General features: G+C 37.5%; 3 protein-coding genes across 4 annotated transcripts; 1 reads left to right on the forward strand and 2 right to left on the reverse strand.

Moving 5' to 3' along the window:
* Positions 1-270: 270 nt before the first annotated feature.
* LOC140013280 (large ribosomal subunit protein uL13y-like) lies at positions 271-2,305 on the reverse strand. Its single transcript, XM_072062496.1, has 4 exons — positions 1,912-2,305; positions 1,665-1,781; positions 1,361-1,448; positions 271-629 (listed from the first exon to the last, which is right to left on the reverse strand). Exons 1-4 carry the CDS (start codon positions 2,181-2,183, stop codon positions 486-488), a joined length of 621 nt encoding a protein of 206 aa, XP_071918597.1. The 5' UTR covers positions 2,184-2,305; the 3' UTR covers positions 271-485.
* Positions 2,306-5,712: 3,407 nt separating this feature from the next.
* LOC113713933 (cytochrome b5) lies at positions 5,713-8,280 on the forward strand. Its single transcript, XM_027237740.2, has 3 exons — positions 5,713-6,070; positions 7,419-7,485; positions 7,739-8,280. The coding sequence occupies exons 1-3, from the start codon at positions 5,984-5,986 to the stop codon at positions 7,990-7,992; spliced, it is 408 nt and encodes a 135-aa protein (XP_027093541.2). The 5' UTR covers positions 5,713-5,983; the 3' UTR covers positions 7,993-8,280.
* Positions 8,281-13,860: 5,580 nt separating this feature from the next.
* LOC113713940 (BTB/POZ domain-containing protein At5g48800) lies at positions 13,861-18,903 on the reverse strand. 2 transcript variants are annotated; one of them, XM_027237748.2, is made up of 5 exons: positions 18,238-18,903; positions 17,965-18,107; positions 17,025-17,091; positions 15,151-16,323; positions 13,861-14,681 (listed from the first exon to the last, which is right to left on the reverse strand). In XM_027237748.2, the coding sequence occupies exons 4-5, from the start codon at positions 16,120-16,122 to the stop codon at positions 14,163-14,165; spliced, it is 1,491 nt and encodes a 496-aa protein (XP_027093549.2). In that variant the 5' UTR covers positions 16,123-16,323; positions 17,025-17,091; positions 17,965-18,107; positions 18,238-18,903; the 3' UTR covers positions 13,861-14,162. The 2 variants fall into 2 exon arrangements, with proteins under 2 accessions (XP_027093549.2, XP_027093546.2); XM_027237745.2 differs by lacking the exon at positions 17,965-18,107 and having other exon boundaries at positions 13,955-14,681; positions 18,238-18,450.
* Positions 18,904-25,099: the final 6,196 nt, after the last annotated feature.

Here is a 25,099-nt window from a genome sequence, read left to right on the forward strand (position 1 = left end):
TTCTCTCAGTCTGCACTAACCGATAGATACATAAAAAAGCATCTCATGCTGCAGATTCCCCAAATCTGGGATTAGATCCACAATTCTGTGACATAACAGGCCACAGATTTATCTCATTCTTTTTTGAACAAACTCAAATTGTCAAATCAGACAAAAATGCTGTCATAGCCTCACAAGACTTAATTGATCATCTCATCATCATCAGCACGTGTTCCATCTAGTATAGGAAAAAAGTGCGACAAGCATGAAAAACTCCTTAAGCAACAGAGATGTCCAATGTATGATGTATAAATATTGCGCCACAGAGCTGCAAAACAAGGTGTCCTCTCACAAGTCATGACATAAAAATGGAATGGCATCAGAACAAAAATGAAATTCGCAACAGCTACCCAATAACAACAAAATCTACTAAGCTGTTGTTACAACTTTAGCCTTCATCATCTACTCTGCCTTGACACAATTCTTAGCAACTACCTACGTTCAACTCAGTACTTGACAGAGCTGAGAATGTCTAGTTGGGAACCAAGTTTCTCTTCAGCAGCTTTCTCAGCCTTGATTCTGAGTCTTGTCAGCTGCTTCCTCCTCTCATACGTTGCCTGGGCCCTCTCCTTTCTCTTAGCCTCTAGCTCCTGTTAGTGAAAGATAAATCAGTAAAACTTTGCTTGAATAACCAGTTCATAAACAGTTCATGTGGGAAAATTACAGTGGCACGAAATATTTATAGGCTCTATTAGCAGTCTGGCACAAATTTAATAATAGAATTGCCGGATCAAGAGGCAGATTACTCTAATATTCATATACTACACAACAGCACTGTCAATGTCCCCAAAATCATAAAAGATTATCCCTCAAGTTTAGGTATTAATCACATTGAAATATACATTATCACCAGAAGAAATCAATTGAGATGATGGCTTATACAACAGCAAGCACTAGTCCAACCATAAAAATAAAATTCATAAATCAGACCAATGGATTACTATGCAAAATCAAACAATACGTATTTTTTTATCTTTTGGTGACAGATGAAAACTGAACACGAAAATTTGACGCATCCCACCAAACAATAACATCGGTTAACAGCTTTATTCACAATTGGACTATCACATACGTTACTTCAGGCAAGGCAGAACCATAGCTGACAATTATTGGACCAAGCAGAATTACTAATGAACTCAATATACAAGAATGAGCATGGGAACCCATATAGTCATCTGCCCTACTCAACATTGACAGCCCATTTTGAGTTCCATAGGGGACAAGTCTAAGTAATGAGAAAAAAAGTATAATTAAAGCCCACGCTGGATTAGTACATAGAGCAGGTAAACCTTTGATTAAAAAACATTTGAAAGAAGCTTACCCTGATTGTATCAGCGTGGTTCCACCCAACTTCAGATGATAGCCGGCCCAGCAAGCAGTACTTGTGACCAGCCTGGAGCCTTAAAACCCTAAAGTCCATCCCATCGAAAAGGAACCCCGAACACCAATTAGTTAACCAATCCACCAATAAGGTTAGCAAAGAATTACTAATCACAAGCACAAAAAACGATATTGGCATTTCTATTTCGATTATCACCAACATGATTTCACAAACAAAGTTCAACTTGATTATCTCTCAGTGTTCTTAACTAAAATAACAAAGCGCAGGAGGTAGAAATACTAACTTGAGAGCATCAGGAATAACCATCCTCTTGGTTTTATCGTAGGGCGGAGGTACTCCCTCGTACACCTTCAACCTCGCCAGGGCAGCTGCTCCTCTCTTGGTTTTATGCGGAATCATCCTAATTAACAGATAATACGTCATAATCAATAACTCGTAGACTAAAAATCTGGAGATAAAACCGCCAAAAAAAGATAGAAGGAAAAAACGAAAAAGAAATGCATAAGAATAAACATTAGACAACAGCTGACCCTCGGATGGTGCGCCAGAGGATTTTAGAAGGGGCGCGGAAATGGATAGGGCCATGGGAAGGTTTGGTGTTCATGCGCTTGCGGAGGAATCGGAGGTACTTCATTTTCTGACGAACGAGACCGCCGGAGAGGCAGATCTCCTCGCATCGGACCGCCACCACTTTCTGCCCATTAAGCAGCTCCTTAGCTATAATGGACGCCAATCGCCCCAGCATGTGGTGGCGCGCGTCCACCACCACTCGCTTCGCACAGATTCCTGATCCCGACACCATTTTTTGCTCCTTCCTTCCACACTACAGAAGACTCTCTCTCTCGCCGGTGCCGCTTTGCTCACTGCGGAAGAAAGTGTGCGTCGGTTTTATGTATGGGAATGGGTGTTAGGAGGAGCTAGGGTTTTCTGGTACTAGACTACTAGTTTTATGAATGGGCTTTTGGGCCTCAGTTAGACGCTCAATTGTGGTTGAGTTGGGCCCTAAAAACAAAAGCCTAAAGACTGGAGTTTTGGTTGGGTTTCTTAGAAAAAAAAAAGGAATTGGGCTTCGGTCTTTAGTTGATTGGTACGTGCGTACGAACTATAATTTGACACGTGAAATCCACAGAAGATATCAGCCCGTTGTGACTTGGAGACGAAAGCCTGCCCGTAACCAACTTCTGATCTACTTCTTGTGATGCCAGGAGAAATATAATATTATTCCAAGTTAGGAACTACTATCGAAATTTGCCTGCGCAAGTTACATAAGTCAGGTCAACACTTAAATTTAATAGATTCAATTATTATTAATATATTTAAATACATTTGATAATCAAAATTAAAACATTTAAATTTATTAAGTGGTACTGAATTTTTTAAACAAAATTTGCTCCAAAAAATAAGTGATAACACTTATCACTTAATATCATATATACTCAAATGTATCAAATTTAGTACTTAACAATTCGCTAACTTAATTGATTCAAATTTTAAATTTCAGTTTTTGAACTTCAATTTTATCAAACACGCCCTTATTAAGACCGAATTATTTCTTCAACGGAGAATGCACTGACTTGACCTGTGATGGTAATCAGAATTGATCCCATTCAAATTTTTTAAAATTTAAAAAAGAAAAGAAAATCAAAACTATATTTTACTTTTTATTTGCCAAGAAATTGGACAGAGAAGGTTTTATGCAACTCTTGAAGCAAATTTTTTTTAAAAACAGAAATAAATAAAACACGGGAAAGTTTCCGGCACAGTCATCTGTTGTTGCTCTGCCTAACCCGTAATTCCAGGTCTGAGACTCTCTAGCTCTCTGTCAATGTGAATTAATTACCAACCAAATTTGAGAGAATGAACACAAAACCGTTTAATGTCTCCAGCAGCTTCTGAGGGTAATAAACATTTGCCTTTAGTGCCGCAGACGCTGCTTTCCTCGCAGTACCGCTGAGCAATCAAGTCGCTCACCTACCACCCTACCGCCTCACACATTTCCCTCTCATGTACCTTTTTTTTTCTTTTATTATCGCAACGATAGAATTTTTATAATTTAATCTAACCTAATCTAAGGAGAGAGGGAGGGGACTCGATGCGAGTAGAGATTCCATCGAAAAAAGCCAATTAAAGTCGTCACATATAGTGATAAATTGGTGGGAGCAACTCTTGACCTCCCACACCACCAAGACTCGAGTCTTTGATGGTGACCATCAGGCCTAGTGGCTCCCTCTCAGCTACCCTGCCTTGATTGAATCTGAATGCTCCACGTCTTGTTCCTATATACTTATTCAAAATAAATGGTTGTGTTAATGGCGCTTGGCTGGTTTTGTCCAACTACACCATGACTATGCATCTTTAATTATCTCATTAGTTTGATTATCTCATTAGTTTGAGCTTGACGCGAAATGTGTTGCATTGTAATCTTTACAGCCCAGGCCTTGCAAGCAAAAGGAGTCTTGATTATTCATTAGATTGGGTAGTTCATCCAACTGTCCTTGCCTATAGCTTCAATCAATACCATAAGAATGTAGTAAAATTTTTCCCGCAGCCTAATGCTCGAGTGTTGTTTAATCTTCCGACGAACAATCTGCCGACCTTGTTTTCATATTCGGGATCATGTAAAAAAGCGTACAACCAAGAAGAGATGACAAAAAAATGATCAAAATGATCATGCAATGCAAAACATTTTGAGTCGGAACATCATTTTGATCCATGAATGAATCACGATGCGAGGAATTTGGACACGGAAAGTAACCCGATCCCCGGCGACGGCGAGGAAATCGTGGATTCCGGAAATGCGTCCGCGAGGAAATCGTGGAATCTTATAGTATTAATTTTTTTCCCCGCAGGGCGTCACTCGTCGTTGGTATCGACGAGATTTGACCATTGACCATAAGGTGCTTTTGTTAGGTACAATCTTCTGCGCAGTTTCACCCCCAGAGAAAAGCTGTATTTGGAATTAGGTCCCCCACTATTGAATTGGATGCTTTTATTACAGGAATTAGGTCCCCCACTACGTTTCTATGCACAGGTAACAACGTATTCATAAAATGAATGTATGTGTTTGGTTATCGGAATTTGTACCCGCATGTTGTAAGAGGTTTCCCAAGCAAATTAAGATGTTTCTATATAATACAGCTAAATACACGTATTTTGCTTTATCTTAATGCTGCCGTTTGGTTCATACTTCTGTACAATGACCATTCCGCTTTGATTAACTGTTTTTGGAGGTATTTTTTAAAAATTTTACTGTAGCTTTGTATATGAAAAACTTTTACTGTAGATGTTTTTGGATTGTTTTTAGAGGTATTTTTAAAATATATTTTTGAATATTTTTATAATTTAGAATTTTGTTGAGATTCTTTTTAAATATATACTGGCTCTGTTTCTATATATTAATGTTTATTTATTTATATATATAATATTTTTATTTCAATTTTGTTTTTTAATATTTATATATTTAAATATTTATTAAACAAAATATATATTTTTGTATATAATATTTATATATAAATACATTTTTTGTATATTTGGAGTTGTTTTTAAAATATTTGTTTGGATATGGTGTTTTTGAAATTATTTTTGTAAAATTTTTACTGTAGCATTGTAGATGAAAAACAAGTTTTTGAAAAACTCTCAAATCCAAACGGAGCCGACATTTGTAAGATGATCCACTCTTTAAATTTAAATTTCATTTAAGTGTCAAATACTAAAATTTCAGTCAATGAATAAAACTCACACGTGATAGAATTTTATTCAAGTTTTTTCTTTGTTTAAGCTACATTTCTTTATATTTTCCTATCGCATCATCTTTTCTACCTCCTTCAACTCTGCAAAGAAACAAAAGCTCAACAAAAATTGAGCTTAAAAAAAGAAAAAAAAAAGAAGAAAGGATTTGGTTTGACAAACAACTAAACATGCATTCAACATATGATCACAAGAAGAGGACCAAAGCTCAATTAGATAACACTAAAGGGACCCAAAGTTGAATACATGGAAACATTAAAAGTACCTTTAGCCAAAACTTGGATAAATCCGTCTTCAAAATTTTAATGGTTCACATTGTTGCATATCTTTTGGTGAAATATTGAATCTTTAAAAAGCGAATCTATTCAAGTGCGAGCCATTTTGGTGATTTTATAGGGTCGCCTCCTACTAAAATATTAGCTCGTTTGGATTTGCTATTTTGAAGTTTTGGGTTGGTAAATATATTCACAAAAAACCCAATTTTTTTTTTTGTTTTGGAAAAAATGGCATTTGGCCCACCAAGATTACCAAATACTACATCCCTAGAAATTGTTATGTTGGTTGACGATAGACGCTTTGACAGGAACAGCCCATCCCTCCCGTCCGTCTTCCTTTACCAACCCCGCATCCACTTACATCTAACCTTTCTAATTAGTGCTCTACTAATTTGACTCACCATTCACCAACCCTCATCTTCTCACTTCTCTGAATTCTCCTCTCGACGCCACACTCCTTCATCCTCCTCCTCCTCATTTTGCTCCCAAATCGCTCTCTCCTTTCTGATTCTTGGAGCCCATTCAGAGGCCTGCAAGAGCCCAAAAAAAAAAGTCTTCTGGAGCAGCAAAATATTACCAGATGGGTAGCGAAACAAAGGCCTTCACCCTGTCTCAAGTTTCTGAGCACAACCATTCCAAGGACTGTTGGCTCGTCATTGGTGGCAAGGTGATATTACTCAAAACCCATCCTCATAATTAATGGAATTATGTTAGTCAGTCTAAATTGATACTAATTTGTGTATAGATCTGTCAAAGATGTAATCTTTACTGTTTTTTTTTTTTGGGTCATGTTTGACATTTTAAGTATATGAACTGGGTTGTTATAATTAATTTGATCTTTAGATTGGCATGTAGATTATCTCTCTGTTCTCTGTTTGCCTTGGCCCTTCTTGTGCGTTTATTTGACAAACGTTGCCGTGACCAGTCTGGTTTCATGCAACATGACGTTGTATAGATTAAAATTCCCATTGCGTCATCCTTGCGTGTTGATGCACGTAAGATTGCCTTTAAGGTAACTAATGACGCATGACTGAAATACGTTACCAGATCTTTGTGTTTTCTTTGTCTCTTTGCTGTTGCCCCAGGAGGGATCACAGTTCATGATTGTGTCAAGAGGATTGATACTTAATCTTTATCTTTAATAGTTTTGGGATAATAATCATATTGTATTATCTTGACTGTGTCAAGACTGGAGAGGATTGATCTCTCAATGTTTGTGGAGAAATATTCTCCTTTGCAACTCACAGACTTTCAGGACGAAATTCTATCGGATTCCTCGATTTTACTAGCATGAGATTGTGCATTATATGTTTATCAGAAAAAGTTATTTTGTTTTATAGTTGATGACGTTATGAAAATGAATAAAACATCCTCTCAATCCGAGAAAATAAGTGGTCAAGAATGTGGAAACAGATTTGGAAGATGGTGCTGGATAAGCAAGTTTGTAAGCTCCCCTCACATGTTGCAAGATTGACATCAAACTGATGGGATTTTTTATCTTCATCTCCTACAATTTTACCTCTTAGTACTTTCATTTAAATGGCAGCTTGATTGAGCATCTGCCGGTTACTATTTGTGGATAGGCTTTTGTTTATTTGTTAATTGCGTTCCAAAAAGATCAATGGAGACTAACAAAATGGTCGTGAACTGCAGTATATGACGTGTAGTCCAGAATAAGAGCCGACTATAGAACACACTATCGACTCAGTGGAAAAGATTCAATGTATAAGTAAATTCTATGTATGTGATTAATATATTGGAACCATCACCATCATTCAAAAAACAAGCCCAGTTTCTTCATGCCAATTTCTGTCGTGCAACCCCCCCCCCTTCCCCGGCCCAATTATAGGTGGATAAACACTAGTGTTAAAGTTCTTTGTAGGACTGAATAGATAGAATCCATTGAGGTTAAGGGCAATAAGGTGAAACACTTTCCTCAGACTGTTGCTCTGTATGTTATCATCTTTGCTCCAATCGAGTCGTTATTTATACTTGCTTTTACAATGTTTCAACAGGTATATGATGTGACAAAATTCTTGGAAGACCATCCTGGAGGTGATGAGGTTTTGTTATCTGCAACAGGTGCGACTTTGTTTAGCACAATGCTCGCATTACTTGTGTTGATTAAGTTACAGGCATCCAAAGTAATAAAATAGCATGCCTGTTTGTTTCATTTTTCTTATCCTCATTGATAATCTGTTTGGCTTTTGAATGTGGATTGGTTGTGTGCTAATCCGTGGTTTGCTGTACCAGTTTGACTGACCTTTCTCATTCCGGAAGCACACGTTGCTAGTTTAGGTATTTGTTCATGTCTGTGATGCTTGCTCGTCTGCAGGGAAGGATGCAACGGATGATTTTGAGGATGTGGGCCACAGCACCAGTGCAAGAGCAATGATGGATGAGATGTGTGTAGGTGAGATTGATACATCAACCATCCCTTCCAGAACCAAGTACACCCCGCCCAACCAGCCTCACTACAACCAGGACAAGACATCGGAGTTCGTCATCAAGCTCCTCCAGTTCTTGGTTCCTTTGATCATATTGGGGGTGGCTGTTGGCATCCGTTTCTATACCAAATCATCAGCTTGAAAGCTAATGTTGTATTAGAACATCATCCATAATAAGACTCTGATCGTGAGAGGATTCCACAGCCCCCTTCGTCTTCATCTTGGTAATCTAAACCTATTCAATCTGTTAAATTTAAGGGGAGGAAGTACAATGTTTCACCTTCCTTGCCATCGAACACATCGGTTTTGGTGTTAGTTTCTTTGATATGTGTTGCATCTGAGTTGATCGAGCTTGTTCTGATCTCCGTAACTTAGCCTTCAGAAACAGTTCATTTTCTGTTAACGTGCATGTTCCGTAGTTTTCTGGTCATTACAGGTCTGTTTGGATTGTGAATTATTAGAGATATTTTTACTGTAGCACTTTTTGTGATGTGATGTATGTGAGATAAAAAGATAATTGGGAAGGTAAAAAGGTGTATTGAAAATTGTAATGATGATGTAAGCAAATAAATTTGGAGAAATAAAACCCAATCCAAACAATCTTTTGTTTGTTAGCCTTGGTCTGAATTCTGTCCCGTCCATTTTTTACCTTGGGCCATCGGGTCAGCTTACTTGTCTAGCACGCGTTAAATTGAGTCATAAAGAGATTTATGTTTGCTAGAGCCGGCAGGAAATAGGGAAATACAGCAATAATGAATGAATTGTTCTTGATTATGATGGTTGTGGATAAATACTACTACTGCAACTCATTTTGGGTTCGGTTTATACTATACTATACTATGCAGAAAGCAGTTTGGTTGATTCATCGATATGCACTTGCTTCAAGTATATGAAGTGCAATTAAAAATTTCACAAGTACTCTATTCGGCATAACAATAACAATAAATAAGATCTCGAGTCTTCCTAATCTAAGAAAAGAGACACAACTGAACTACGAGGAATCGATGTGAACTGAACCATCATCGTATCAGACACCTTCAAAATTCAGCTTTGGCCAGTAGCCGTCACTTCATCTTTTTTCTCTTTCTCCTTTGTCAAACAAATTTAAGTACAAAGTTGTGCAACAGCTTCTTTGGCTGCATTCATGAACCAGTGCACCGCTGCATTTAGGCCTGTCAACGGGTCGGGTCTAGATCCGGATTCAGACCGGATCCGTGAAATTATTGCGGGTATGGGTAGGGATTTAATTCCGTTTCCCGGATCCGGATTCGGATCCGTTTTGTCAAACAAAAAAAACGGGTCGGATACGGAATATAGTATTCCGACTCGTATTAGACCCGGATCCGGATATAAATGAATTAATAATTTTAAAAATATATATTTATCAATATAATTTGATTAGGGTGATGTATTTGAGTAAAATCAATTTGATTTCTTTTCTTATTTGATTTTTTCTTTGCATTAGTTAGAAATTAGTTTACAAATATATTTTTTTCTCATTTTTATTAGAAATTATAAATTTTGCTAAATTTGTTCGGGTAGACCCGACCTGGATCCGGATCCGTCACATAGAATAAAAGACCCGTCGGGTAAATGGGTCGGATCCGGGTCCGATATAGTAATTCGAGTCCGGGTCCGGAATAATGAATTCCGACCCGGACCCGGCCCGTTGACAGCCCTAGCTGCATTACACGAGGTTCAAGCCAAACTTTGCCAATTTACGGTTGAGTGACGAAGCTGGGATCTATTCTAGTAAAGGAGATACACAGACATTGGTGAAAACATTTCTTGAGATTGACGATGTCTTCCAAGACCATGCTAACTACTGCTTGAGGCACACTTTAACGTGTGTGCAATTAACAAAAAAAAAAAAAAAATATTTGTCAAAATTATCCGTTTAAAAAGTCTTTTTTTTAAGAGCTTTATGGATCGAATTTCATCATTATAATGTGAATGCATATAAAAAGATGATAAAAGTGAAGGAAAATACGAGGGAGTTAGGGGTTGTGCGAGGAAATTGTGGTTAGTAGATAACTAAACAGATAACTTCCTTCTGATTCAAATACCTATGTGCTGATTGTGGAGTTATTTTTGGAATAATTTGGGACAAATTTGCCCTTATAATATACATGCAGATGTGTTGCATAGATACTCTGATCTTCAAAAGGCACATTTTTGGTTCTCTGAACTCTCTATTACAGACACAGTTATTTCCCACCAGCCCTCAAATTACCAAAAAGGCTATTTGAAAAAAAAAGGAAATCCAGATTAGGCCCTCAACATATTCCTCGAATTGTTTCGAAACCCCCATCCAGATTAGGCCCTCACAGTTATTTCTTTTTTTTTTTTTCTTTCAACTAGTTGCCATTTGGTTTTGCCGATCATTTTTTGGAGGGTTTGTTCTTGTTCCAATTATGTGAGTGTGCTCTGAGTTGCCTTCAGGCTTCAGACAGTTAAATAACAGAGTCGAGTAACTGTCACGGCTGTGGTTATGTTATGCTTCATCTATCCGAGAAATTCTGCCATGCCCCCGTCACATTTCAAAACTAGAAAGTACTAGTCGTTTTGTACCACAGGCATTAAGACTTGTGCTTAAGGCATAGTAGTCACAAACTTCAAACCCGCATTACTTTTGGGTAAGGAAAAAGATATAAAATATGATTAGAATTGAGTGATAAAGATAAAGAGGAAGATGCCCCATTTTATAATCTCCTTCATTTTTCCTCTCTTCCGCGGACAAAATTAATCCCAAGGCCCAAACTATTCGCTTTGAAATTTGGTGTTGATGTTTCGTCTATTTGGGTAAATAGTCGTGCAGAAAATTAAAAAAAAAAAAAAAAAAGAGAATTTGAATTGAAGACACAATTCAGTAGAACAGAGAAGTTTTGAGTTAAGGATCCAACTTCAACCTACATGATACTGCTACAATAGAAAGGCTCAATTCATGACAAAATTCCCAATTCGACGTCAGCTGAAGTATTGAAATTTGGGTTTAATTTCAGTTTGACAACCATTGTGCTTCTTGATCATTTCTTCCTCGACCTAATCAGGGTTCATTTTTGCACGGGCTACTGAAGAGGGCAGCCATTGCAAACCCTTTGGGCTTCTGATCATGGACATAGATGTATGCGGTTCATGTTCATGAATATGCAGTTCCAAATTAAGGTTTTTTGGCGGCAATATTGAGCAGAAAAGAAGACATAATTAATCTCCTCTTTTTAACTTACAAACTTGTCCTCTAGTACACAATATTGTTGCGTTGTTTCATTTTATTTGGTTCGGTATAGTTTATGTGGATTTTTCTGACTCATTTACTACCATTTTCCGCGTTTAACCTTAAAGAACCTAGTAGAGTCAAGTTGAAAGCACTCAGAGAGGGATTGAAATCAACAAATCATATAGATGATATCTAGTAAGCTAGCCAGTTGTCAGCTTTTGAATCCATCTAAATCTAAGAACAAGTGTCTAGAAGGAGCTAAGAACAAGGAGCTTAGGCCACTTCCGTTTTGTTGTTTGGCTGTAGATATTACTTGGAACGTCACAAATATTCCATCTAATACTTATCCTATCTATTCACACTTTGGTACTTAAAATACGTCAACCGAACAATGAGATCCACGTCCTCCAAAGATGCCATCTTTGATTTCCCCGTCATAATTTTGGCCTCCAGTGCTAAGGGAAAGAGATTATGAGAAGACTATTGGCAGCTATATGTTCCCTTCCCCCTGGTAAATAAGTCTAGACAGGCCAGGGAGAACTGAAAATGGGAGTTTCAACAAAAGAGAGAGGTGTGCTAAAGTTGGTGCATCCAGGCAGGCATGTCGAGATTCACAGGGAACCTATAACTGCAGCTGAGATATTGAGCAAGTACCCCAGGCACTGCATTGCGCGGCCTGATGTTTTCAAGTTTCCGTATATTGTTGTTCGACCTGAATCACTTTTACTTCCAGGAAAAGTGTTCTATCTCGTGCCCAATCGCACACTTTATAATCTGCTCAAGGCTAGAGCACAACAAAGCCAACAACCTTCTTTACGAGAAAACCAGTATAAAGAGAATCATCATCATGTTAGTCATAGTAGCCGTATTTCACCACCCAAGTGCTGGGGAGGAATAACTGCTACACACCAACAACATGACCGAGGCCTTCATAGAAGATTACCAACCATGCTTCACTACAGGAAAAAGAGTCACGACCAAGATTCTGAAGCCTACCGCAGGGACAGGCCCTATGCCAAAGCATGGACTGAAATTTCTGATAAGATCAGAAAAGTGCCCTACAGATCCTCTAAGGTAAAACATGACCAAGGCTATTGTAGAAGATTACCGACTGTGTTTAATGACAGGACAAAGAGTCATGACCAGGATTCTGAAGACTACCACAGTGACACATCCTACATCGATGCAAGGACTGAAATTACTGATAATATCAGAAAAGCGTCCAACAGATCCTACAAGGCATCTCCACCTAATTCATCAGTTGATAGTTGTAGACCTTTTCATTCTAAAGGATGTGATTACCATGGCCATGACAATGTCGCTCCAACACTGTCTATAGTGAGGAGATATAATGTCACTTCAACAGTGCCTACAGTTAGGAATGGTGTTATGCAGACCAGAAGTTTGGAAGATCATGCTAAACTGGAATCTTGTTTCAAGAAGCAGGACAGTGAGCGAAAGTTTCTCAATCTTAAGGTGACTTTTGCATCACCAATTGTTATTCCAGGGAGTCCAAGTGGGTCGACCAGTCCTAAACAAACTCTGTGGCCATGCAATCAGTACAACTAAAGGCTTTAAACTTCAAAGCTGTGTTCCATTTTACCAATTAAGGAAGATGCCATTTTTGCTAATAAGACCCCCTTCTGATATTGTAAGACATCAAAGTCTCTTATTAACTTAATAGCTAGATTTCTGGTCACGATTTTGGGCCAGTGCTGAACATTGTGTCTGGTTTACTCCTGTATGCCTCAATAGTTACAAAGTGCAGGAATTTCACATTTTCATGTATTTCCAAATGCTTCATTGTTTAAATTGAGGGACAATAAATGTGGCATATTGGAGTTTCTTTTTCCTTTTTTTGCCTATTGAAAGGCTGTTCAACATGAAAAGATTTTTGGCCATGGAATTCCTAGACCCTCTCCTCTAGAAAATACAAAAACATATTGCATGAAAGATGCAAATAACGAGTTTGTTTGGACAAGCCAAATTTGTTTTCACAAATCCCAATCACCTTTTTATCTTCCCAATCACCTTTTTATCTCACATACATTACATCACAAAAAGTGCTACAGTAAATATCTCAAATAAATCATCCAAATAAACTCTTATCCAAACAAACTCAACCTTTTTTAATAAGCAATTTGTGCAAACTAAAACTCTCAATTTTTAATTTTACATGTCTGCACCCCAAAACTTCTGAGACTTGAAGTTGTTCATTAAATTTACAATCAACATCTCTTTCTGAAATGACAATCACAATTTATATTTTCTATCAGTTACAATTAACTTCTGCTAACAGACAGAACAACTTGTAACTATAGCAATCATTTGTACTTTCTCACTGGAGAGCGTTTGTTGGGAAAAGAATGACAAAGTTATTGGATTGAAGTCTTGGAATACCAATATTTAATTTGACATTTCAAGAGAACATATTTGAATGCCAGATCAAAACATGGATATATCAGTTTAATAAAAAAAGAACACAACAATCCAGGAATCCAAGCATATGAAGACAGCACAGTTTCAGAAGGAAATGCCTTAACAGAAAATTGAAGTAAATAAACAGAGTAGTCTAATCAGTGCAGCATTTTAGGATGAGCATCTTGAACAAGCGTAATCAAGGGCCCAGTTCAATTCAAACTAATTGCATTAGTGCCAAAGGCTCAGAAGAATAATTGAGTGCCCAGTTAAATCCAAAGGAGAAGAAGAACGATCTGAGAAGCAACCTATTCATATTAACTGAGTTACAAGCAAAACTTTTCCATGAAAAAGGTTTAAAAAGATATACCAAAATAACATCAAGAGAGCAGAGTTCACGCATTTACATTAGTAAGTTTCATAAAGATCATATGGAAGTCAAAATTCCTCGGAACTCAAACCTCAAGACTTTGGAACAAACTGTTTTGTCTTGTTAAACTGTATCCCATAGCTCATATACAAGGTGGGAGAAGAAAAACAATAGGAAAAATGGTAAAAAGAGGATAACTCAAAATTAAAGAACATGCTTGACATACTAAGAAAATAAGTGAAAGGAAAATAGAAAATCAAATATAAACAAAACAAGGGACCGTATGATTTACCTAAAACATGGCATTTCATGTTCTCTCTGTTAGCTTGGAGTCAGTTCTTTGTGACTGTTTTGATGGAGAACTTGACTCCTTTGAAGAACTATGGCCAAAGAAGTTCAATTTCCCCATCTTCTTCGAAAAAGAACTCATGAACTTGCGAGAATTAGACCTTTCCATACTTTTCTTCATACAAACATGTTCTTTCTCCAAATCATTCAATCTCATCCGCAACCGAGCCAGTTCAAGTTTAAGTTCCCTGTTCTCTCGCCTGAGTGATGCATAATTATCTCGAGGAGACATTGCAGCACTTAGAGCACCACTGCTAATCCTCCATGATTGGTGCAATGGCTTGTGGTCATCATCAGGATAGGAGCAAAATAAGGCATTTCGGAGCCTTAACTGTTCGAAATAAAGCACTTGGACGATTGATTGGAGGGGAAGGCGTTCATTTTGTGCAGCATGGGCACCAGCTTCTTGTGAGAGTTTTTGAAAATCTATCAGTTTGCAGAGCTTCCTCCTGTCTGGATCTGATAAACTTTGGTGAGCCTGAAATATCCAAAAGTGATCAGCTAGATGTCTATGCTCACTACTGAAGCAATTAAAACCCAGTCAATTTTATGTACTCTGATCAAGAATGATAAATTTTATTGCTTCTTGTGATAAATTGACTTTTTCTTTTCTTTATAAAAAGAAAAGAAAGAAAGAAAACCTTGGCCTCTTCGGAGCTTCCAAGTTAAAACATTCAAACTACATTACAGGAGAAAGTACCTAACAAAGAGTTATAGAAGAATTTATTCATTTCTATTTCGTTTAGTGATCAGAACATTGAGTAAAATGGGAAACGTGAAAAAGACAAAATCATATTTAGAAAAAGAAGGCATCATAGAGTAGTTATTCTCTTCTATCTGTTTGGTTCGCATTCATGAATTACCTTCAATATATTATCTACATTTCAGATTTGACCATTACCATACATGAGGAGAGTAAATAACCATGAAAGGGAGGCACAGCTTACTTTGAGGTAAACATCAGTTGCTCGATACAAACCATCATGAATAGTGCGTGCATGAGCTGGTAAAGAATCTGCAACTGCTATGAATTTATTGAGTTTGAGATTTGCGTCGGGTGCAATTTCAGCCAGGTAATTGTCCACTAACTTTGATACCTTGAACATTGCACTTTGGGAAGGGGAAGGAGGACTATCAGAATCAAATACAGATCCATCTTCCATATCTTCCTCACTGTCATCTTGCTGAGAAAAATTCACCAAGATTCTATGCACTGTATCAACATCAAATAATGTATCATTGGCATGGCGAAAAGATGGAATTAAAAGATCATCTAGAGTAGCTATGTCTAATTGAGATCCTATTCGCCTCTCAAGATCTAGCCGGCAAGCTACAGTACAATCAAGCATCACAGCACTTCGCAACAACCCAAAAAGGAAAGTTATAGGAACTGCAAATTTCTCAATAGGAAGAAGGCTAACTATTGCCTCAACCACAAGCCTTTCATGCCCATTCAAACCAGAAACCAAGTCAACTTTTTGCTGGTTAGATGGATTCCATAAGCTACATTTCTTCGTCAACTCCTTCTGAGCATAATTTACAAGTGACGCCCCAATGCTTTCAGGTCTGACACCACGACATTTCATTGCTGTTATGACTCTTTGATACAAATCAATCCGGAGAATGGAAAGATCTTCTATCCACCAGTCTCCTTCACACTTGGCCTGCCGGCTCATATGAAGTCTTCCTGAGCTACTGTACTCTAAGCGTGAGAAACTTGAAGCTATTTGTTCCACACAAGCTTTTGAGGCTATTGCATCAATGCACCGACTTACAATTTTCAATTCATCAGCCAACGGAAGCAAGTTTTCACATTGCTGCAGGACTTCAACACACATTTCAAGGTTCTTGCAGACAACACTCTCAAGATATTCTCCAGCTCGTGTACCAAGATTATTCTTCGAAAATTCCTCAGTCATTTCAAGGTAGTCAGAGATGCAACATAACTGGGCAACATTTGCTGCAGTAATCTCAAAGTTGACGCCGTAGCAGAACTTGGCAGCCAGCTCAAAGGACTCTGAACCGCCTGGCAGGCTAAGAAGCTCCACTCTCGATATATCAGAATCCCGGTGTTCTGCAACTAATTTACGGATTCGCCCACTTCGTGACACCAGAGGAAACTGCACCAAGTTATTAGGCATAAGTAACTTCTACTGAATCATAGGTGGCAATTCTGTAAAAAATCCACAAGTATATCATGAAAGTACAGGGCGAAAATTGATTTTTGACATTTAATACATTAGCAAATTTTAAAGTAGCAAAACCAGCCCCTGTCAAATGATTAATTCATATTGAGCTTTATAAAAGTTTTCTGTGGCTACTATTGCTGCTAATTTTGTCTTGGTTTCAAGTTAATTACTTTCTTTACCATGATCAAGGATGCCGTAAATTTGGATTCATTATCTGAGAATAAGATAAAGCTCAGTCTACAGCAGAATTCACGCTGCATTTTGTCTTGGAGAACTGAAAAGAAGGCAATTTTAGGCTCTAAATATTGAATCTAGTCACCTAATTTACACAATTTTCTTGATGTAGAATAAGCATACATGGAATCTAGTTTAATATGAACTAATAAAAAGTTTCCAAAAGAATGACATCCTCCCACACGGAGAGGAGAGTAATTACCGATTTTTTGTTACCTGCTTGGCATATGTGGGCCATTCATCTTGTTTCTCAAGTTAAGGAGCAACGTCAAATGAAATTTAAACAGGAGTTACTTTAAGGTGAGGAAAACTCTTAATTTTGCAAAGCAGTTGAAGAATCTAATTAGTGAGCGACTACTATTAAGTATTAGAAACAGAAACAAGATGTAGAATCTTGCCTTGTGCAGTGAGAATGTTCCACCATCTACTTCTATTGTTATGTCACTTGGAACATCTCGAAATACCCTGTAAGAGATATAAGATAGCTGATCACCATATACAAGGTTCAAAATTGTGACGAACACTCAACATGCAAATCAGAACTAGAGCAACTTATTTCTTGTTTCTTAGCTATAAATTGGAACATCAAAGTGAAAAGAAATGACACTTAGTTAAATAAAAACATGAAAACTTTTTTGAAAAACAATAACGGGGCATCAATATGTTAAGTTTAAAACTCAACTCCTAGGCCTTGGGTACATCACATATTTTGGAACAGTTTAATTGTTTCGGAGTGCTGTCACAGCACTACTTGTATAAATAAAGCTAACGCCTGGAGAAGGACGACTCTGCTATTTATGGCCTAATACAAGGTTGCAAAATTGCATAAGGCCTAATGTACTATACATCCATACGCCTATTTCATGAAAACGTCACATATGCCTAACTATTTTTCTTTTGAATCTGTTCCATTCTTTCATCAGCTAAAAGAAATAAATAACAGTAGGTGATATCTTGGGGTCCTGGCATCAAAGAAGATGCAACCTCCAGCCTCCAGCTGCAAAAGGAACCATCTCTGGAGCATACCTCTAGGTGGGAGAACCCGGGGTGATGGAAGACTTGAATAACTGACTGACATAGGATCAGAAACATAAAACATATCCTATATCGGCAATGGGCCTCCAGCCATATTCTTTATTATTACATAAAGTAGCATAACAAATGCATACGTCAATGGAACCGAGACTGATATAGGATATGTGAGGTTCATCAACAAGATTTATCAGCTGCCATAGGTGATATCATGTAAGGTCACCAGAGCAAGAAGAAGTTCAGGGTAATTACATTCACAGTTAAAACAGTTTAAAGTTGTTGTCTACAAGAAGAAAGAAGAGTAACTGTCAAGTTTCATGGTGACTTCATGGAACTCTAAACATCCCACTTAAAAGAATTGCACAGCTTCAGATATCCCAGCACTATTTAAAAAAGCAAACTCCCATCCCTTCAGCCTGGTTGCGGCAAAGGAAACATTGAAATAGAAACTGAAAGGCATAAATGTTCAAGTTAGGATTTTTAGCACAAAGAACAAAGACCGAACTGTTGAATCAAGGAGGCACTTGGTGAAGAAAAGTCCGGCTACATAAACGCAAAAACAGGGGACCAAAGACTAACCATTCGCTGCATCGCTGCTGCCGCGAGCATTTGGCCAGTGGCAGCTGCTGATGGTGTTTGTCCATTGCCAGGGAGTGGCCAACCCAGAGCAGAAAGAAAAATGAGAAAATTTGAGAAGCAATAAACTAAGTTTAAGACTCGAAAAAAGTGGGGTTAAAGAAGCTAAGTGAGACGGAGAGAGAGCGAGACAGAAACCCAGGTGGAGATGTTGCTGTTGATAGTGTCTTTTGGCCATTTTGTCAAACAGCTAGCATTCAAAGATCATACAAGATTGCAATCCTCCAAAGAAATGGGCCCACACTCATGTCCATGAAAAATAATGCTTAAACAAATAAATCAACAAAATCTTAAAAAGCAATGGACCGTTTCTACAGTCAATAAGTAGTACGAAGATAGTGGGTTTGTTTTATAGTAGAGTGTATTATTCTTTTATCCACGCAGATAAAAAGGCGAAAAGGAAGCAAGGGCCCGGGGAGGGGTGTTTCATTCATGAAAGAAAGTCAAGAACAATATGCCCTTTGCCTGAAGAAAGGAGGAGGCAAAGCAAAGGAAAGCAGAAAAGAAGCGGGAAGAAAGGCCGTTATTCTGTTTTCTGACATATTTTACTCCTTGTCCGGTTGTCCCCCTCAACTAAGCCTACAGAGTCTTCTTATCCCACCAACAATCAATGCAACTCCTTTCTCCCCCTTTTTTCTAGCTCTGTTCGGAGTAAAATATTCGGATACCTTTTATGGTTTTTTTTTTTTTTTTTTTGTTTTTGTTTGGGGTGGGGGGCGTGGGGGATGGCGGGTGTCTATTCTTGACCAATGTTTTCAGAACCGGACCGGACCGGCCGGTTCGACCGGTTGGACCGCGAACCGGCCATGTCACCGGTCCGGTCTAATGTTAAAGCCGGAAGTTCATGGAGAACCGTTGAAACCCGGACGAACCGGACGAACCGTGCGAACCGTTAAGAACCGTGAACCGGCGGTTTTTTAAATTCTTCAACAAAATATCAAGAATTGTGTAGCTAAGATTCGAACCTGGGTCTCCAAGTTTAAATATGACAATCTTACCGCTAGACTGTACTTAAGTTTGTTGAAAATTCTACTTGACTAAAAAATATATTAAAACATCAAGTTCTTCTCTTATTTTTTTTTTCAATTTTTTCTTCTTAACCATTTTTAACCCAAATATCCACAACAAGATTTTCTCAAGTTTTCACCATTATTATCAGGTTATTATCTTTAGCAGATTGTAAACAAGTTGAAAATTTCAACTTTTCTTGTTTTCCAACATTTTAGTAAGTTTAATTTTTTTCTTTTCAAGGTTTTTTTCTATATTATTGTCTTTAGTTGATTTTTTGCATTTTCTTCTTTTTCCCCTCAATTTTCATATGTTTCCCTCATTTTTGTTTTATTTTTATTCGATTAATTAAGGATGAAATTTTTGCAAAAGTAGTGCACATCCGTGTAGGAATTGGGTAGGAATTACAAATAATAACATTGGGTTGGTAAAAAATATGGTAGTTGGCACATAATTGAAGCTATTGATAATTGAATTTAAAATAATTAATGGTATAGGATCATTGAATTTAATATAACATGTTAATTAGTAATGTTTAGTAGCAATTAATTTTTTATGTGTTTAACTGTATATTTGTTTTTCAAAAATTTTTAGTTTTTTTTAGTTTGAGCAATTAGATTTATATTTTTATAATAAAATTTTAACTTTTTCAGCTTAAGTTGATGAAATTGTGAAGGTGGTGTGGTTGCTTATCATGCCACTGATAAAAGTTTGCTATTCAAATAGTTTGTCTTAACTTGAACTCTTTTATGAATTTTTTTAAGGGTTGTAAAAGAATTTCAATATTTAATTTATTTATTTTTTGTGTTTTTATTTGTGATAATTGGTGCACATTTGGATTGTATCTATTTATGTTTATAATGAATTTATGAAAACTTGTGGTGAATTATGATATTTTAATTATATTTATCATTCCATGTTTTGTGTATAACTTTTAGAAAATTTATTATTATCATAACTTAAATTAAGTTATGTTGGTAAAGTTCAAGTGTAGAATGAAACCTGCTTAGTACTTAACCCTTAAAAAAAAAAAAAAAAAAAAAAAAAAAAAAAACAGTGAACCTTTGAACCGGCCGGTTGGACCGGTCGGACCGGTCGAACCGCGAACCGGCCACCTCTCCGGTTCACTGACCGGTCCGAGTTTAAAAACATTGTTCTTGACAGGCACCTTTACGGATTTCGCAATCCTCCATTTATTTTCATGTCTTGTGCTTATTCGTTCTTTTTCCAAGTACTTTTGCGTTCAAGTTTACTGGTTATTATGTGTGATCATTTGAATGAGTCGTCTTGATTATCCTTTTCAAAAGCAAATTACAAGATTCGACTTTCACTTTCTTCCTTTTTCCCGTTAGCCCAGTTCCAGGGGCGTCACCGGAGTTGATCATGCAAGATTTTCTATCGACTTTTTCGTACTTTAATTAATATACTTTTATACATCCAAATAATCTTTTAAATTGTCATCCAAAAATTGGATGCAGCCTCTCGAGCCTCATGAGTTTGGATCAAGGGCATCTCTAGTTGGAATTTTTTTCAATTCTACCTACTTAATTTTAATAAAAACAACTTAATTTTTTCTTAATTTCGATGCCTATATATATATAGAGGGTGTGCTTTTTTCATTAGTTACAAGAATTACAACAATTGACCGAACAAATAGAATCAAACGAAGGGGCACTTGGTTTACGCCAGACTAGTCCCCTGCGATGGTGCAGAGTCCGCTCCAAAAATGTATCATATGGTAACTAGGTGGGAATCAAAATAATAACCTCCAGATAAAGATTCAAGAACCAACCAGCGAATTATCTATCTGCCGCCTGGGGGCACCTGATCCCATGAGTTCCCTTTCTACTCTTTTTTGAGTCCTGAGGTTGCCTAAGCTTATGAGTTGTTGTGACCCCAAACATATGCACACACTCATTACTCATTCGGGAGAGAAGGAAAGATTAAATTTTGGCATCATGCATGCACTCGCTCAAAAAATATGAAAGAGAGAATCGGTGGCGTTAACGTTGTTGGGACTAATATAGTATGGTATTGGTCCAAAACAATCCCGGAAAGGCGCTATCTCCTTTGATTCCGGATTGTTTTGATTATAGAAAGTAGACTCTTTGTTTATTACGTACAGTAAAAAACAATAATAAGTACGTTCGATGTGTTCTTTGCAGAATCAGCTGGCTTGTGTAGCCTCTTCAGGTGAGACAGGTCTGGGGTTCGACCCCAAGGCTGAGTGTTCGGGGTGATACTCTCCGGGATCGGTGGGGCCCGCTCTCCCCGGGCGATGGGAATAGTGGCACAGACGGTATTACCAGTCTGGAGTGACCGTATTACCAGTCCGGAGTGACGATACCCAGCGATAAAAAAAAAAAAAGGGAAAATGACATGTTTCATCCCTTACATTTCACAAAAATATTCTTTTCGTCCCTCACTTTTAAAATGAAGCAATTTCATCCCTGACATTTAAAAATTAAAGCTATTACATCCTTGAACCCAATTTTCAATCTGAATCAAACCACCTATCAACCTGATTACAAATTTTGGAGGTATAATTGGTAGATCACTTGGTTAACTCAACTTGAATATAACTCAACTTGAATTCCTACATTGTCATTGTATACACTGATGGTTTTATGTACCTACCATATTATTTCATTTTAAATTTAAACACCGAATTTTGTATTTATGATACACATTTAGACTCGCAAGCGAATATACTAACGGTACATGAAAAGATTTACCCAAAAGAAAAACCCGACTATTCCAAAACAAATAATGGACTTTATGTTATAATATTTATTTTTTTGGTTTGATAAATGTCATGTAAATATGATGAAATTGACCGAGTGACCTATCAATTCTATCTCCGAAATTTATTACTGAGTTATTGGATGGTTTGATTCAGATTGAAAATTAGGTTCATGGATGTAATAGATTTAATTTTTAAATGTCATGATGAAATTGCTTCATTTTAAAAGTGGGGGACAAAAAGAATATTTTTGTGAAATGTGAGGGATGAAACAAGTCATTTTCCCAAAAAAAAAAAAAAAAAGATGTGTCGTTTGCAGAAGAAGAAACCATTTGCAGTTTTATTGATACTACCTACTGTCATGCTATGATCTTTTCTTCTGCTCCGACATTAGTATATTTACTACACAACAGCAAACACCAGATGGCATGGCGAGGAATGAATTCACAAGATATCTGGATCCAGTGGATCGAAAAGAAAACTGTCCAATACCAAATCGGACAAGACATGATATTATTATACATCTAGCTATAGTAGGGCAGAATATGATCATTATATTTCTTGCATCTAGTTGTAGTTTATTTACCAAGGATCTAGCCTGTTGGTGGGTGGGTTGGAAGGGTGAAACCAGAAGCTTTCCATGCCGGAAGCAAGTAATTACTATATTGTAAAATAAAGCTTAGAAAGCAAACAAAGCCTGCTACAGATATAGAGTGAGTATTATTACTTAGATGGTAGTGCTTGTAAAATGTCCAGAAAAAAGGAAGAAAATGCACGTATTAGCAGACTGTTTAATGAAAGTAGGGAACTTTTTACTACAAGACATGAAACTTTGATACGACAAGTTTCAGCTGGGATGGGAATGCTATCAATCCGATCTCCATCAGACGAATGAAGTGTAGATGGCGACATGATGCTTTTCCGGTGGCCATTGTAAATTCCATTCACTTTTCATGATGCAGGAATAAAAAGACGGAAAATTTGAAAAGGAACAAAGCATGGACGGAAAGGCCAGTGACGGTGGTCAATTTGATTTTGGGCTGAGCAGTTTTAAGAGTCATACATAGCAAGGGCACATGATTATCCATCCATCCACCCACCACCCACCACCCATGGCGGGTCAGGGTTGGATCACAGTCTTAATGGGGTCCATGTGTTCCAATCTGGTAATTATGAGGGTGGGGGTTTTGATGTTAGTGCGAGATAACTATTGGTATGACAATGATTTTGTTTGGCTACCGCCACCGCCACTGCTCCGTTCTTGCGAGTGAGAACAAAAAGATTTCATGCATGCTCTCTTGCTCTCTCAAAGTTCCAGTCCCTATTTCAAGGGATGTGATGCAGAAATTTTGGAGCATAGGATAGGACCCTTCTCTAAATTGACACATCGCCAAACAATCCCTTCATTCATTCCTTTATTTCTCTTCAAATTATCTTTGTTCTTGGACGAGCTAGGTTTGCGTTTGTTGTAAATTGTAAGTATTCCATTACTCCTTCTAGCTAAGCACGATGATGATTTTTTATTATTTCTTGATGATTCGAACTTGTGACGTCTCGATTACAGATGAAAATGAAACGTTATTATTAATTGAACTCCATTTTGTTTTCCAGGTAGTATAATCTTCCATTCTTGAAAAGCGATGGATACTGCAATTCCCATCAACGAATATATTTTATAATTCAAGAAAATATTCATGTCGTCATCGTGAATGGTTTGATTGTTAGGTTTTCGTCAAATATGAGCTCCGGAGTTGTCATTTTTAGCTGATGAATGTTACTTATATGCATTTTCTTCACTTGGTTCATGATTTTGCCTCTCAATAGTTATTGACATTAGAACCGTCGCAATAATTGAATGAGAGATGATCCAAAATGCACGTCTTGACCATTGGCCAAATTATATGGGGTGTAGGCCAGTCAATGATTTGCGCATGGAAAGATCCACTTTAGTTTTAACAAGTAGGAATGGAAGGAAACAGTGTATTCTTCAAAGGGCATGTAGGCATGTACCGCCTTTTTGGTTTCACTGGCACTAGTGCTTTTCACCTAGGAACTCTGGAACATGAATTTTTCCAATACGTATATGTCAACCAAGATGCATTGGAAGTTGGAAATCTCTACAAGTACGACCAATACATACCACCTTCAGCGGGTAACTCGGCCGGTGCGGTTGTTTCTCTTTAAACATGTCCACCAGTATTCGAGTCCCGCTGTTAACGTGTTTGAAGTGGGTTGGGGTGCACTCTCCCAAACAGTAGGGAATTAGTTGGGCCGAAAACCCAAACATTCCTGTGTCAGAAAAAAAAAAGAGACCAATACATACCCGATCAAGGCATGCCATTTCTATATTCCAACTGTTTAATTTCCTAGTTAATACTACTAATTACCTTCACTCTTATCCTGATAATAATCAAGTGCAAAAACCCTATTCAACCTTTTCTTTCAAGTGCACATACTCAAAACTTTTGCTTGCACATCAACCATTTTGCCCGGGAGTCTCCCGAAGAATGTAAAAGAGGTCTTTTTCTAGTCAACAGAATGACTTTTGCAATTTAGTAAAGTAACTCCACAGGAAACCACAAAAGCCGGCAACTCTTGTGGTTCCCGAGGACCTTAATAAACTACCCAAATCCCCCTCCCAAGTTCGATGTGGGACAAACCTAAGCACTCGAAGCCTCACGCACTAAAGAGCAACGCACACCCCAAAGAGGTCGAAAGGCTATTTTTCACCTGTTTACTTTAGGAGAGGAACTGGAACGATCAATGGCATTTTGAACTCTGAGAATTTAGCTAGCTAGAATCTACTTAAACAAAAATGTTATCAATCAGAATGTGCCCATAAGTGATTTCTGATGATCTTGTTTGCAACTACACACAAACTAGCATCAAATTAGTAACTGACTCTCAGGAGAGAATACCAAATTTTCTTTCCAGCAGTACTATGTTAATCAGTGGAGCAGGATATATATATATATATTATGGACATTGATATGATGTTGGATGATGCAGACTACCTAGCAAGTAACGTTTTATGTAAATGGCTGAAAACAATAT

The sequence above is a fragment of the Coffea arabica genome, chromosome 1e, assembly GCF_036785885.1.
Source record: "Coffea arabica cultivar ET-39 chromosome 1e, Coffea Arabica ET-39 HiFi, whole genome shotgun sequence".
Classification (NCBI taxonomy): Eukaryota; Viridiplantae; Streptophyta; class Magnoliopsida; order Gentianales; family Rubiaceae; genus Coffea; species Coffea arabica.

Bases quoted from the DNA above. Each gene is read 5' to 3' on its own strand.
- LOC140013280 (XM_072062496.1), bottom strand. From the start codon at position 2,183: ATGGTGTCGGGATCAGGAATCTGTGCGAAGCGAGTGGTGGTGGACGCG. The intron at 1,782-1,911 runs GTCAGCTGTTGT...TCTGTTAATTAG, and splicing joins CTCTGGCGCACCATCCGAGG to GATGATTCCGCATAAAACCA. The intron at 630-1,360 runs GTAAGCTTCTTT...TTTCACTAACAG, and splicing joins ACCACGCTGATACAATCAGG to GAGCTAGAGGCTAAGAGAAA.
- LOC113713933 (XM_027237740.2), top strand. From the start codon at position 5,984: ATGGGTAGCGAAACAAAGGCCTTCACCCTGTCTCAAGTTTCTGAGCAC. The intron at 6,071-7,418 runs GTGATATTACTC...ATGTTTCAACAG, and splicing joins GGCTCGTCATTGGTGGCAAG to GTATATGATGTGACAAAATT. The intron at 7,486-7,738 runs GTGCGACTTTGT...GCTCGTCTGCAG, and splicing joins GGTTTTGTTATCTGCAACAG to GGAAGGATGCAACGGATGAT.
- LOC113713940 (XM_027237745.2), bottom strand. From the start codon at position 18,302: ATGGACAAACACCATCAGCAGCTGCCACTGGCCAAATGCTCGCGGCAG. The intron at 17,092-18,237 runs GTTAGTCTTTGG...TATCTCTTACAG, and splicing joins CAGCAGCGATGCAGCGAATG to GGTATTTCGAGATGTTCCAA. The intron at 16,324-17,024 runs GCAAGATTCTAC...AACTTGGTGCAG, and splicing joins GAACATTCTCACTGCACAAG to TTTCCTCTGGTGTCACGAAG.